Source organism: Carcharhinus amblyrhynchos, unplaced genomic scaffold, assembly GCF_965287045.1.
Source record: "Carcharhinus amblyrhynchos unplaced genomic scaffold, sCarAmb.v2.hapA chromosome_327, whole genome shotgun sequence".
NCBI lineage: Eukaryota > Metazoa > Chordata > Chondrichthyes > Carcharhiniformes > Carcharhinidae > Carcharhinus > Carcharhinus amblyrhynchos.
Window position 1 is genome coordinate 102,893 of NW_027650067.1, and position 13,355 is coordinate 116,247.

At 48.2% G+C, this 13,355-nt stretch overlaps 1 protein-coding gene across 1 annotated transcript in view; it reads left to right on the plus strand.

Moving 5' to 3' along the window:
- LOC145339106 (uncharacterized) overlaps positions 1 to 13,355 on the plus strand; it is a 158,924-nt gene that overhangs the window by 102,705 nt on the left and 42,864 nt on the right. Inside the window, exons 21-29 of the mRNA XM_080183542.1 lie at positions 236 to 391; positions 2,199 to 2,282; positions 3,107 to 3,190; positions 3,312 to 3,382; positions 4,078 to 4,269; positions 6,968 to 7,136; positions 8,070 to 8,162; positions 8,621 to 8,725; positions 11,298 to 11,395. Of these exons, the coding sequence (XP_080039668.1) occupies positions 236 to 391; positions 2,199 to 2,282; positions 3,107 to 3,190; positions 3,312 to 3,382; positions 4,078 to 4,269; positions 6,968 to 7,136; positions 8,070 to 8,162; positions 8,621 to 8,725; positions 11,298 to 11,395 (1,052 nt within the window). The remainder of the gene's footprint in view (positions 1 to 235; positions 392 to 2,198; positions 2,283 to 3,106; positions 3,191 to 3,311; positions 3,383 to 4,077; positions 4,270 to 6,967; positions 7,137 to 8,069; positions 8,163 to 8,620; positions 8,726 to 11,297; positions 11,396 to 13,355) is intronic.

Below are 13,355 nucleotides of genomic sequence, written 5' to 3' on the forward strand. Positions count from 1 at the left end.
TTATCAGGGGGTCGTTAGGCATGTTGGATTGAGGTTCCTGTCAGGTCAGCTATGATATTATTGAATGGTGGTATAGGCTAGAGGGGCTGAATGGCCTCCTGCTCCGAGTTTGCACATCGGTCTGGTCTCAAGATCATTCCTGTACTTGTGACCAGTTTCTTGAGCTGCACTTTCTGTTTATCCCCGGATAAACTTACAATCAAATTAATCCGTTTGTTTTTCACTTACGCCCCAGGTCCCTCTGTGCCGGGCATGAAGGGTCCTCCAGGATTGGTAGGTGAACGAGGTCAGAAAGGTGAGAAGGGAAATGCTGGATTCTCGCTCTCGGGTGCTCCGGGGAGGGAAGGTCAGAGAGGATCACCGGGACCACCGGGCCCCCCAGGGCCCCCAGGTAAGGTGCCCAGTGTGTTGGAGCTCCTGTTGGGTCTCTGTTCTGTTCTCTGAGGGATCCCTGCTTCACACAAAGCATTTGCCAAGTTGAGGTAGGACAGCAACATGACAATCCTGCAAGATGGTTCTTCTGCGAGGTCAAACGCTCGATTTTGCACATCCAGGCCTCCCCTCCACACATCAACCCCAAAACTACAAACAGGTAGTCCTACCCGCCTACACCCCGATCGGGACCTACCCTGGGTCTATACCCAACCCCAGGCTCACACCATTGGAGTTGACTCTGAACATCTCGCTGAAATAGTCCAACTCAGACACTCCACCACATAGACTCCAGCGTTTGGAGGAGAAAGTCCACCTCCTCCTCAGGGGCAATGAGGTATGAGCAATAAACACCAGGCCAACTGTGAACAAAGAAAAGAACAAAGAAAATTACAGCCCAGGAACAGGCCATTCAGCCCTTCCAATCCTGCACTGACCATGTTGCCCGACTTAACTAAAACTCCCTACCCTTCCGGGGACCGTATCCCTCTATTCCCATCCAATTCATGGATTTGTCCAGACACCCCTTAAAACTCACTGTCGTATCCACTTCCACTCCCTCCCCCCGGCAGCGAGTTCCAGGCACCCACCCCCCTCTGTGTAAAAAACCTTGCCTTGTACATCTCCTTTAAACCTTACCCCTCGCACCTTAAACCTGTGCCCCCCCCCCTAGTAATTGACTCTTCCACCCTGGGGAAAATCTTCTGACTATCCACTCTGTCCATGCCTCTCATAATCTTGTAGACTTCTATCAGGTCTCCCTTCAACCTCCGTCGCTCCAGTGAGAACAAACCAAGTTTCTCCAACCTCTCCTCGTAGCTAATGCCCTCCATACCAGGGCAACATCCTGGTAAATCTTTTCTGTACCCTCTCCAAAGCCTCCACATCCTTCTGGTAGTGTGGTGACCAGAATTGAACACTGTATTCCAAGTGCGGCCTAACTAAGGTTCTATAAACCTGCAACATGACTTGTCAATCTTACAAACTCAATACCCCGGCTGATGAAGGCAAGCATGCCGTATGCCTTCTTGACTACCTTCTCCACCTGCATTGGCACTTTCAGTGACCTGTGTACCTGTACGCCCAGATCCCTCTGCCTATCAATACTCTTAAGGGTTCTGCCATTTACTGTATATTTCCTATCTGTATTAGACCTTCCAAAATGCATTACCTCACATTTGTCAGTATGGAAGCCCACACTCAGACATTGACTAACACAAGAACTCAGTCAGAAACAAGGCCTGAGTTTCCACTGACAAACAGTTGAAATGTTTTCCATAATGTAAAAGCACAGTTGGGAATAACTTGATTTAACACAAGATGGGAAATTATTGACATTATGTATCATCATGGAACTTCTGTTTAAATGTGCAGTGCTGAGGGAGTGCCGCACTGCCAGAGGGTCAGTGCTGAGGGAGTGCCGCACTGTCAGAGGGTCAGTGCTGAGGGAGTGCCGCACTGTCAGAGGGTCAGTGCTGAGGGAGTGCCGCACTGTCAGAGGGTCAGTGCTGAGGGAGTGCCGCACTGTCAGAGGGTCAGTGCTGAGGGAGTGCCGCACTGTCAGAGGGTCAGTGCTGAGGGAGTGCCGCACTGTCAGAGGGTCAGTGCTGAGGGAGTGCCGCACTGTCAGAGGGTCAGTGCTGAGGGAGTGCCGCACTGTCAGAGGGTCAGTGCTGAGGGAGTGCCGCACTGTCAGAGGGTCGGTGCTGAGGGAGTGCTGTAGGTTTATAAGCGGGTTTATTTAATTGTTTTTTCCGATGTTTCAGTGTCTGCTTTGGAGTGTAGAAGTTTGCCGGGGTTGCCGGGCCCTGCTGGACCTCCAGGCCACCGAGGTGAAGTTGGGTTGAAAGGTCAGTGTGTATTTATTCGGGTGAATGACTCATGAATGAAGGAGTAAATCCGGGGAATCCTCCCCCTTTCACCCTCGCTCAGCAGAGGAACGAGTTCCCTCACTGCTGTCGTACAGTGAACATTCCAGAAACTGACAGAAATATACAGCACACAGCAAGGCCAGTCTGCCCATTGTATCCGTGCTAGCTCTGTGAAAGAGCGATGGGATTCGTCCCTCTCTCCCGGGCTCTGTCTGCACTGTCCTGTACATGGTTCTTCATTTTATAACTTCTGTAGGTTATCCTTGGCTTCCATTGACCCGTCCCCTCTCCTCCCCCCACCCACCGCCCCCCCCCACCCCCAAGGTCACCCTGTCCCCGAAGTGAGGGGGTGACCTCATCACAAAGAAACACAAACTCCTGCTCGGATTGTGGTAACTGAGAGAAACACAGCAACTGAAGAGCAAATTCACCTTGACTGTGGGGGTGGGGACGACCAGGGGCAGGGGTGGCTGGGGGTTGGTTGAGGGGGTAGATGGGGGAATGGTGGACTGGATGGGGGTAGTTAGGGGATGCGGGGGGTACGACTCCTGCTGAATCTTACATTCCCCCCCACCCCTTCAAACCTGCCGATCACAGAGAGTAAAACCCCGGGGCTGACAGATCTGGAATTATCTCCCACAAACAGTGATTGCTGATTTGTCAGTTGGTCATTTTGAATCTGGAATGATTAGGGGGACTCAGGGATATGGAAGTGAAGCGGGTTTGATAGGATTGACTTGATGGACTGAACGGCCTCCTCCTGTTCCTATGTGGTCTCTGTAACAGTCTGGATTTCCTCACAGGTTCTAAGGGCGATACCTGTTTCCACTGTAACGTCACCACGGTACCCGGACCGAGAGGCCCCCACGGACCTCCTGGAAGAACAGGTGAGTGAGTGAGCCCACAAAACACAGCTCGGGACAATAAAACTACTGCCTTTGTGAACAGATACAAACCACAGCCACCCACTTGGTTTATGCAAATATCCTTGTTCCCGGTGTTTCACAGGTGATCCCGGTATTCCAGGGCCGAAGGGAGACCGTGGTGCACCAGGGAGAGCGGGATTCCCAGGCCAGCCAGTAAGTATCCAGAACGTTGAAGCTTCTGTTGTCAGTTCCTGGAGAACAAGTTGCTCCGTGCAGGACTGTGCCAGGGCTAAGAGTAAAAACAAAACATGTTTGAGAATGTTCTAGAACCGAGATGTTCTGATACAACTATACAGAGATTGGTGAGGGGGTAACGTAATGGAGGTCATTGAGTTGGGGTGTGGGAGGTGGACATGTTTCCATGTGTCAAGGATCCAGGGCTGGGGAGTCATCGATGTAAAACAGTCCTAATAAACATAGTCGGGAATTCAGGAGACATCTCTTTGCCCAGAGGCTGGGAGTTTTGGGGTCTTTCCAGTGGGATCTCCTGTTTCTGCCAAAGGTGACCCACCCCCTCTCCTCCCCTGCCCCGTGTGATGGGTTCCCTGGTAGAGAGGTGAAGAGCAATGCCAATGGCCGTTGACTTCAGCGGAACAGGAAGATCCCACCAATGGCAAGCCACTGGAAAATCCAATTGGGAAAGGGGGAGTTACTGGGGTGGGGGGGGGGGGGGGTAGACTTTCTCCCAGGGAGTGGGGAGAATGTGGAACTGGCAAACATAGGGAGGGGTGAATCGTTTAGATTCAGGGAGGTGTTTGAGAGGGACAGCAGAATAGGAGATGATGGGGATCGAGAGGAGGATGTCAGAGAGCGATTGGATTGCGCTGACTGATTCCTGTTTTTTTCAGGGAGCTGATGGTCTCCCAGGACCAATCGGAATTCCTGGTCCGAAAGGGGATGCAGGTGACATCCAAACTTTACCTGGACTGAAGGGTGATCGAGGTGATCCTGGCTTCCCGGGTTCTCCAGGTGTTCCTGGTCTGGATGGATTACCTGGAAAAGATGGACTTCCAGGAATTCCAGGCCCCAAAGGCGAGCCGGTAAGTTCAGTGCGGAGACTGTTCCGTGAGTGAACCTGGATACCCGGAGCTCAGTGTCCAGCAGTGAATTCAATGTTATCCATTTCAGTCCAAATATTTCCAGCGATTGCTCTGAATGATCAATTCTCCAGATTCACTTTCTATACAACCAACCCTCTTTCTATTAACTCTTTTCTTATTTAAATATCTCTGGGAACTCTTATTGTCTTTATTTCCAGCAAGCTCTCTCATACTGCCCGATTTCCCTTCCTTCTTCATCATCCTTCTTCAATGTTCTTTATATTCTTTCCAATCTCCTGACCTGCACTCGTCCTTACCAGAACATATGCTTTTGTTTGAACTTTAATACTGTCTTTAACTGTTTTAGTTAGTCACGGATGATGAGCTTCCCCTTGGATTGTGGATTTTCCGTGTGTTCTGAAATATTTCTTTAAATATCAGCCTCTGAATCTTGATTGATTTTTCCCTGAAAGAGATTGGTCAGTTCACTGCAACCAGTTCCACCTGTCTCGCCCTCATAGTTGTCCTGATTTAAGTTTAAATTATTAGCCTTGGATCCACTCTTCTCTCCCTCAAATGGAATGTAAAATTCAATCATATTATGATCACTGTTACCTAGCGGTCCCTTCACTGAGAGATTATTAATTAATACTATCCCATTACACAATACCAGGTCTAGTATAGCCTGCTCTCTGATTGGCTGCACAATCTGCTGTTTTAAGAAACTACCCTATCAACATTCTGTGAACTCTTTACCTGTTCTGCCTTTGTCCGTCTGATTTATCTAGTCTGTGTGTACATTGAAATTCCCCATGATTATCGTGGTACCTTTTTGACAAGCTGACATTACCTTTTCTTTTATACTCCGCTCTACCATGTGGTTACCATTAGGGGGCCTGTACACCACTCCCACAAGTGACTTCCTGCCTTAACATTTATCATCTTGACCCAAACTGCTTCGATGTCCTGATTTCCTGAACTTTGTCATCCTTCTATAATGTACCAGCACCATCAGTAATGAACAGAGCCACCCCTCCACCTGTTCTTAACTTCCTGTCCTCCCTAAAGACCACAAACCCTTCAATATTCCACATTCCCAATCCTGTAGCCAAGTCTCGGTAATAATGATCAGACTGTATTTATTAAATTCTGTGTGTGCTATTTTGTTCTTTTATTGTTTCTGTGTCATTATCTGATGACTGACTCTCAGCCTTGTCTTCTCTGTCCGTTCGTATCCCTGTCTGTTTATCCTTTCCCACCTCCCTACCTTTCCCTTTGACCTCGGGCGGGATTTTCCGGCCACGCCCACCCCAGGGCCAGAGAATCCTGCCTGAAGTCAGTGGACCTTTCCATGGTCCATGTCCTGCTGGGAGAGGCAGCGAATGGATTCACTTTGGAGCATCCACGATGCTGAGGAAGTTGCAGATAGGTCAGTGAGTTGGTCAAACCACAGGTAAAAATTACTGAGGGAGATAGGGAATGGGTGACCACCAGGAAGAGGAAGAGTCGAAGGCCCCTGCAGTCATCCCCTTCCATTGCCTCGGATACTGTTTGGGGAGATGGCTCACCAGGGGAAGGTGGCAGCTGCCAGCGTTCATGGCCCCTTGGCTGGCTCTGCTGCACAGGAGGGGCACGGACAAGAGTGGCAGAGCAATGGTGATAGGCCACTCAATCATAAGGAGAATAGACAGGTATTTCTGTGGATGCAAACGAGACTCCAGGAGATATGTTGCCTCCATGGTGCAAGGGTCAAGGACGTCCTGGAGTGGATGTAGGACACTCTGAAGGGGAGGGTGAACAGCCAGCTGTTGTAGTGCATATAGGCACCAACACTCTAGGGAAAAAATGGAATGAGGTCCTTCAAGCTGAATTTAGGGCGTTAGGAGTTAAACTAAATAGCTGGACCTCAAAGGTAGTAATCTCAGGATTAGTGCTAGTGCCACATGCTAGTCAGAGTAAGAATGTCAGGATAGCTGAGATGAATACGTGGCTTGAGGGATGGTGCAAGATGGAGGGATTCAAATTCCTGGGACATTGGAACTAGTTCTGGGGGAGGAGGGACCAGTACAAATTGGACGATCTGCACCTAGACAGGACTGGAACCAATGTCCTGGGGGAGCGTTTGTTAGTGCTGTTGGACAGAGTTTAAACTAATGTAGCAGGGGGATGGGAACCGATGCAGGAAGTCAGAGGGAAGTGAGTCAGAAATAAAAAGCAGTAAGGGTAAAAGTGGAAGGCAGAGAAACCAAAGACAAAAATCAAAAAGGGCCACATTACAGAGTGCAGAGACTGCGGGGAACTCAGTGAATGGGTCCAGTAAAACACAGAGAAATAAAACACGGGGAGAAAATACAAAACATGAGCGAACTGATGGTCTGAGGTGCGTTTACTTTAACACAAGGAGTATGAACTTAAAGCTTGGATTACTACATGGAACGATGATGTTGTGGCAATTACAGAAACTTGGATGAAAAAATGGCAGAACCAGCAGTTGAGCATTCCAGGATTGAGTGAAAGGAGTTGGGAATGTTGGAGTGAGGGCGATGGGTGTGTGTGACAGTTTCCAGCCAATAGGCAGAAGAGTATGTGACTCTTCCTCCCAACCAATGGGTGTGGGATGAAGGGGGTTTCTATCCGGCAGCGCGGCTCTGTAACTCCACCAGGAGGATTCTGCTAACCATCGTTTCAAATCCTTTAGGGAAATATTGGCTTCAAAGGTGAACGGGGTTTACCAGGAATCCCAGGATTAACCGGACCACCCGGAGATGAGGGACTTCCTGGACTCCCAGGAGTGGGGGAGGCTGGATTTCCAGGTGAAAAGGGTATCAGAGGACTTCCAGGATCTCCAGGAATTCCGGGAACACCAGGTAAGCTCTGGTCCAATGCTCAGGCTACAATACAACATGGATTCACTGACAGACTCACTGAGCTTCCTTTACACCTGCTAATGGATAGGGAATGCTCCTGAATTTCAAAATCCTCCTAATTTCCATTCTGCTATGAGTTTACACCAGTGGATTAGTGAGGGTATGATTATTCTGTGACTCTCTTGCCCAGTGTTAGGACAGAGTGAACACATCAGTATCTCACACTGTCCCCCAATCCCTGGGGTGGGCATCGGGGTGTAGGCTTCACTGCAAGGAAATCTCTGTGTCTTCCTCTCTCAGAGGATGAAGTGAATGGGGGTGAGGGTGATGGGTGTGTTCTGGACTCTTCAGATTCAGATAGAGAAGGGTTTAAAGTTTATTTATTGTCAGAAGGCTTACATTAACACTGCAATGAAGTTACTGTGAAAATCCCCCTAGTCGCCACACTCTGGCACCTGTTCGGATACACTGAGGGAGAATTTAGCACGGCCAATACACCCTAACCAGCACGTCTTTCAGACTGTGGCAGGAAACCGGAGCACCCGGAGGAAACCCACCCAGACACGGGGAGAATGGGCAGACTCTGCACAGACAGTGACCCAAGCTGGGATTCGAAGCCGGGTCCCTGGTGCTGCGAGGCAGCCGTGCTAACCACCATGCTGCCTGTTTGATATTGCACTCAGTCTTTCTCATGAACTTATAAGGAAATGGAAGCGAGGCAGGAAGCAGAGGACAGGAGTATTGGTGATCCCGGGAATGGAGGGGGTCGCGCTGGTTCCATTAATCTGAGCATCAGAAACTGACTATCAAAACTGAGCAAACTGAACTGGGGCAAAGTCTTCCATTAATTACCTGTGCTGATTGGCTTATTTAACGATATTAAACACAATAAGGGCTCCTCCGCCTTCTCTGATTGTTGTTTTCTCGCTACAGGACAGAAAGGTGAACCTGGAAGCGCAGTCACTCTGCCGGGAGCCCGAGGTCTTCCTGGTCCTCCAGGATTACCGGGAGAACCAGGAAACACAGGTAAGCTCACCCATCACGGGGATAGGTTGGGCTGGTGGTCATTTCACACGGTGACTAACGCAGAGACCCAGGCAAATGTCCTGAGCGATATGGGTTCAAATCCCAGCATAGCAGACTGAACTTAGTCTCGGCAATGCTGACCATGAAACTATCATTAATGATCATAAAAACCCATCTGGGTCACTGATGTCCTTTAGGGAAGGAAATCTGCCGTCCTTACCCGGTCTGGCCTACGTGTGACTCCAAAGCCACAGCAACGTGAGTGACTCTCAGCTGCCCGTTGAATTGGCCGAGCTCAGTTTGAGGGTAATGAGGAATGGGCAGCAATGCCGGCCCAGCCAGGGACCCCCCCACCCCCGAAAAGGAAAATAAAGTCAAGATATTAAAGCATCAAGTTCTCATCTTCCTCCTTTTCGATTTTCACATCTGCAGCGTGAATGTTTATTTTTGTCCAACAGGAGACCCCGGGCTGCCCGGAGTCCCGGGATTACAAGGTGCAATTGGACCCAAAGGTGATCCCGGTGCCACCGGGATCGGATTTCCCGGACCAACTGGTGCTAAAGGTAAGTGAACTCACGCACATGGCCCTGTAACTACACTCCACACACCGTTACTGCATCGTAACTACACTCCACACACCGTTACTGCATCGTAACTACACTCCGCACACCGTTACTGCATCGTAACTACACTCCGCACATCGTTACTGCATCGTAACTACACTCCACACATCGTTACTGCATCGTAACTACACTCTGCACACCGTTACTGCATCGTAACTACACTCCACACACCGTTACTGCATCGTAACTACACTCCGCACACCGTTACTGCATCGTAACTACACTCCACACATCGTTACTGCATCGTAACTACACTCCACACACCGTTACTGCATCGTAACTACACTCCACACACCGTTACTGCATCGTAACTACACTCCGCACACCGTTGCTGCATCGTAACTACACTCCACACACCGTTACTGCATCGTAACTACACTCGGCACACCGTTACTGCATCGTAACTACACTCCACACACCGTTACTGCATCGTAACTACACTCCACACACCGTTACTGCATCGTAACTACACTCCACACACTTACTGCACCATAATGACACCCCGCACACCATTACTGCACTATGACTGTACTCCGCACACCATTACTGCACCATAACTACACTCCACACACCGCTACTGCATCGTAACTACACTCCGCACACCGTTACTGCATCGTAACTACACTCTGCACACCGTTACTGCATCGTAACTACACTCCGCACACTTACTGCGCCATAACTACAATCCACACACCATTACTGCATCGTAACTACACTCCGCACACTGTTACTGCGTCATAACTGCAGTCCACACACCATTACTGCACTATGACTACACTCCGCACACCGTTACTGCATCATAACTACACTCCACACACCGTTACTGCATCGTAACTACACTCCACACACCGTTACTGCATCGTAACTACACTCCGCACACCGTTGCTGCATCGTAACTACACTCCACACACCGTTACTGCATCGTAACTACACTCGGCACACCGTTACTGCACCATAACTACACTCCACACACCGCTACTGCATCGTAACTACACTCCGCACACTTACTGCACCATAATGACACCCCGCACACCATTACTGCACTATGACTGTACTCCGCACACCATTACTGCACCATAACTACACTCCACACACCGCTACTGCATCGTAACTACACTCCGCACACCGTTACTGCATCGTAACTACACTCTGCACACCGTTACTGCATCGTAACTACACTCCGCACACTTACTGCGCCATAACTACAATCCACACACCATTACTGCATCGTAACTACACTCCGCACACTGTTACTGCGTCATAACTGCAGTCCACACACCATTACTGCACTATGACTACACTCCGCACACTGTTACTGCATCATAACTACACTCCACACACTGTTACTGCATCGTAACTACACTCCGCACACCGTTACTGCATCGTAACTACAATCCACACACCGTTACTGCACTATGACTGTACTCCGCACACCGTTATTGTACCGTAACTACACTCCACACACTGTTACTGCATCGTAACTACACTCCGCACACCGTTACTGCATCGTAACTACAATCCACACACCGTTACTGCACTATGACTGTACTCCGCACACCGTTATTGTACCATAACTACACTCCGCACACCGTTACTGCATCGTAACTACAGTCCACACATTGTTACTGCATCGTAACTACAGTACGCACGCCGTTACTGCACCATAACTACAATCCACACACCGTTACTGCATCGTAACTACAGTACGCACACCGTTACTGCATCGTAATTACAATCCACACACCGTTACTGCATTGTAACTACTTCTCATATACCCACCCATAGTGTGAATAATTACCAGCTTTAACATTTAGAAGTTTGGACTTTGGATGGGGTTTTGATCATTGTTTGCTCAAACCTCAGCACAAAACTGGTTCAATCCCCCACACCTCCATCCCCACACCCCCACCCCTAACCTGTCACCAATGCAATTATATTAACAACATGAAGTTACAATCCGGAAAGTGACCATTCGGCCCATCACAACTGTGTCAGGGTTTATCACCCGTTGAGAGAATGTTGTTAATGATTGTTTATATCCTGTTCCCCCTCCCTACATCCTGAATGTCGGCACCACTCAGTCTCGAACACGGATCCCGGATTTAAATCCTAAACCTCTCAGTGTGGGGGCCACTCTCTCCTGTCTCTCTCTAAAACCCATATTTCTAATCTTCTATCAACAGCCCCTGGTTCTTGGATCCACTGCTTTCTGCAACAGTCAACATCCACTTAACCCTGTCCCAATCTCTCATCGCTTTACACATTGTGATTGCTTCTTGCTATCATAAAAGCACCCAGCTCTTTAACTCTTTCCTCCGACTTGTATTTTCTCACCCCGGGCTGATCTCCCAATGAATCTGCACATTTCCCCTCTCTGAAGCTTCAGTACCCTTCCTGTAGCAAGGACCTCGATCAGCTCCAACTTCCTCCAAGCTGCCTCCTCCTCAGAAACCTGGATCAATGGAGAAAGAAAGATTATCAGTCACTCCCATCCATCCTTTCTGTCTCACAGGTGCCCCAGGAATTTCCGGACAGCCAGGTCCTCCTGGTCTGGCTGGACGTCCGGGGAATGATGGAATTCCAGGCCTGCCAGGACCCCCAGGACTGAAGGTCAGTGCTCTATGATACAACAGAACTTTCCTTTCTCTCGCTACCAATAAGCTTGTCTTGGAGACTCGCTCCCCAAAACCAGTGCAGTGAGATTTATTAATGACCTGCTCGTGAATATCCAGGACAATGTTTCAGAGCTTGTAGATAATACAAAACTCCAAAATGTGGCAGTTAGTAAGAAGATGGTGATAGGCTTCAAAATATCACAATAATCTGGTGAAATGAACAAAAACATAGCAGATGAAGTTTAACACGGAGATGTTTGAAGTGATAACTTTTAAAGGAGAATCAATATGAACAAAATGTTACAATAGTTAAGTGCGTGCAGAAACAGAGCAGTGAAGGAGGCATTCGGCTTGCTTGGTTTCATCGGTCAGAACATTGAATACAGGAGTTGGGACGTCTTGTTGAAGTTGTACAAGACATTGGTAAGGCCACACTTGGAATACTGTGTACAGTTCTGGTCACCCTATTATAGAAAGGATATTATTAAACTAGAAAGTGTTCAGAAAAGATTTACTAGGATGTTACTGGGACTTGATGGATCGAGATATAAGGAGTGGCTGGATAAACTGGGACTTTTTTCTCTGGAGCGTAGGAGGCCGAGGGGTGATCTTATAGAGGTCTATAAAATAATGAGGGACACAGATCAGCTAGATAGTCAATATCTTTTCCCAAAAATAGGGGAGTCTAAAATTAGAAGGCATTGGTTTAAGGTGACAGGGGAGAAATACAAAAGTGTCCCGAGGGGAATGAACCCCCTGTTGGACTTTAACCTGGTGTTGTGAGACCCGTTATTGTTTTTGCTGGAGCAGGGAAGAGTGAGGGTGACCTGATTGAGGTGTAGAAGATTCTGAGGGACATGGAGAGAGTGGATAAGGAGCAGCTGTTCCCCTTAGTCGAAGGTCAGTGATGAAGGGGTGATGTAGGGGAGCTAATTAGGCTAATAAACGCATAACTATAGATTTAGGAAGACTAACACAACACTAACTTTAGAATGAATGATATTGGGCTATAGGAACATAAGCCAGCCAGGGAAGACAGCTCTGCATAATTAACAAATATTTCTCATTTAAAACATGTATTTGAATTTATCAGATGGATGTGTTATTCTTTTGGTTACATTTTGTGAAACTTCAATCAGTGACAAAGTACAGGGAGAGGGAAGGAACAATAGTTCCTCTGAAAGCAGTGATGTGATCAGCAGTGGTCAGGAACAAGTAGTGACCAATGCCAGCCTTATGAATAGAGTCATACAACTCCCAGAGATAACACAGCTGGCTAACAGACATGAAGAATTTCTCACGGTTGGATGGGAATCACGTGGGTTCAATCTGGAGGGAATCATTCTCCCATTTCACTGTCCAGCGTCCCACATCGCTGGGCAACAGAAGGGAGGTAACATCCGTAATTTAATAACAGGTGAGGGGGTCAGGATGTGTACTGTTATTGGCTGGAGTTAATGACAGGATGATTATTGATGGATTTGTATTAATGTTTACTGGATTATGCCACTGGAAAGGTGGGCAGTGTGATTTTGGGAATGTATAACTGCCTTCACGGAGACATTGTTCTTCAGACTGATATCCAGCTGCCCACATTCTATATTTTGAGAGCTAGGTTTCCTCATATTCTCCTATTTGATCATTTGGTTAAATAAAGTCACATCTTCAAGACCAGTACACTGTATTTTGAGTCTTTGTATTAGCTTTAGTAGCTGTACATAGCCTGGAGAGGAAGTCCCTGTCTACAGGGGACATGGGTTTAAAGTGAGGAGGTTCAGAGCGGATACGAGGGAAAGCTGAATTAACTCAAACCTCTCCGAGTACCTGTTGGTTCTTTTCCCTGATTCTTCCTTTTAAAACCTCCACCTGCTGATGTTAGACTGACTGGTCTGTACTTACTCGGACTGTCCTTTCACACTTGCCAGCCAGGCCTTGGTTCCAGTCAGAGATTTGGG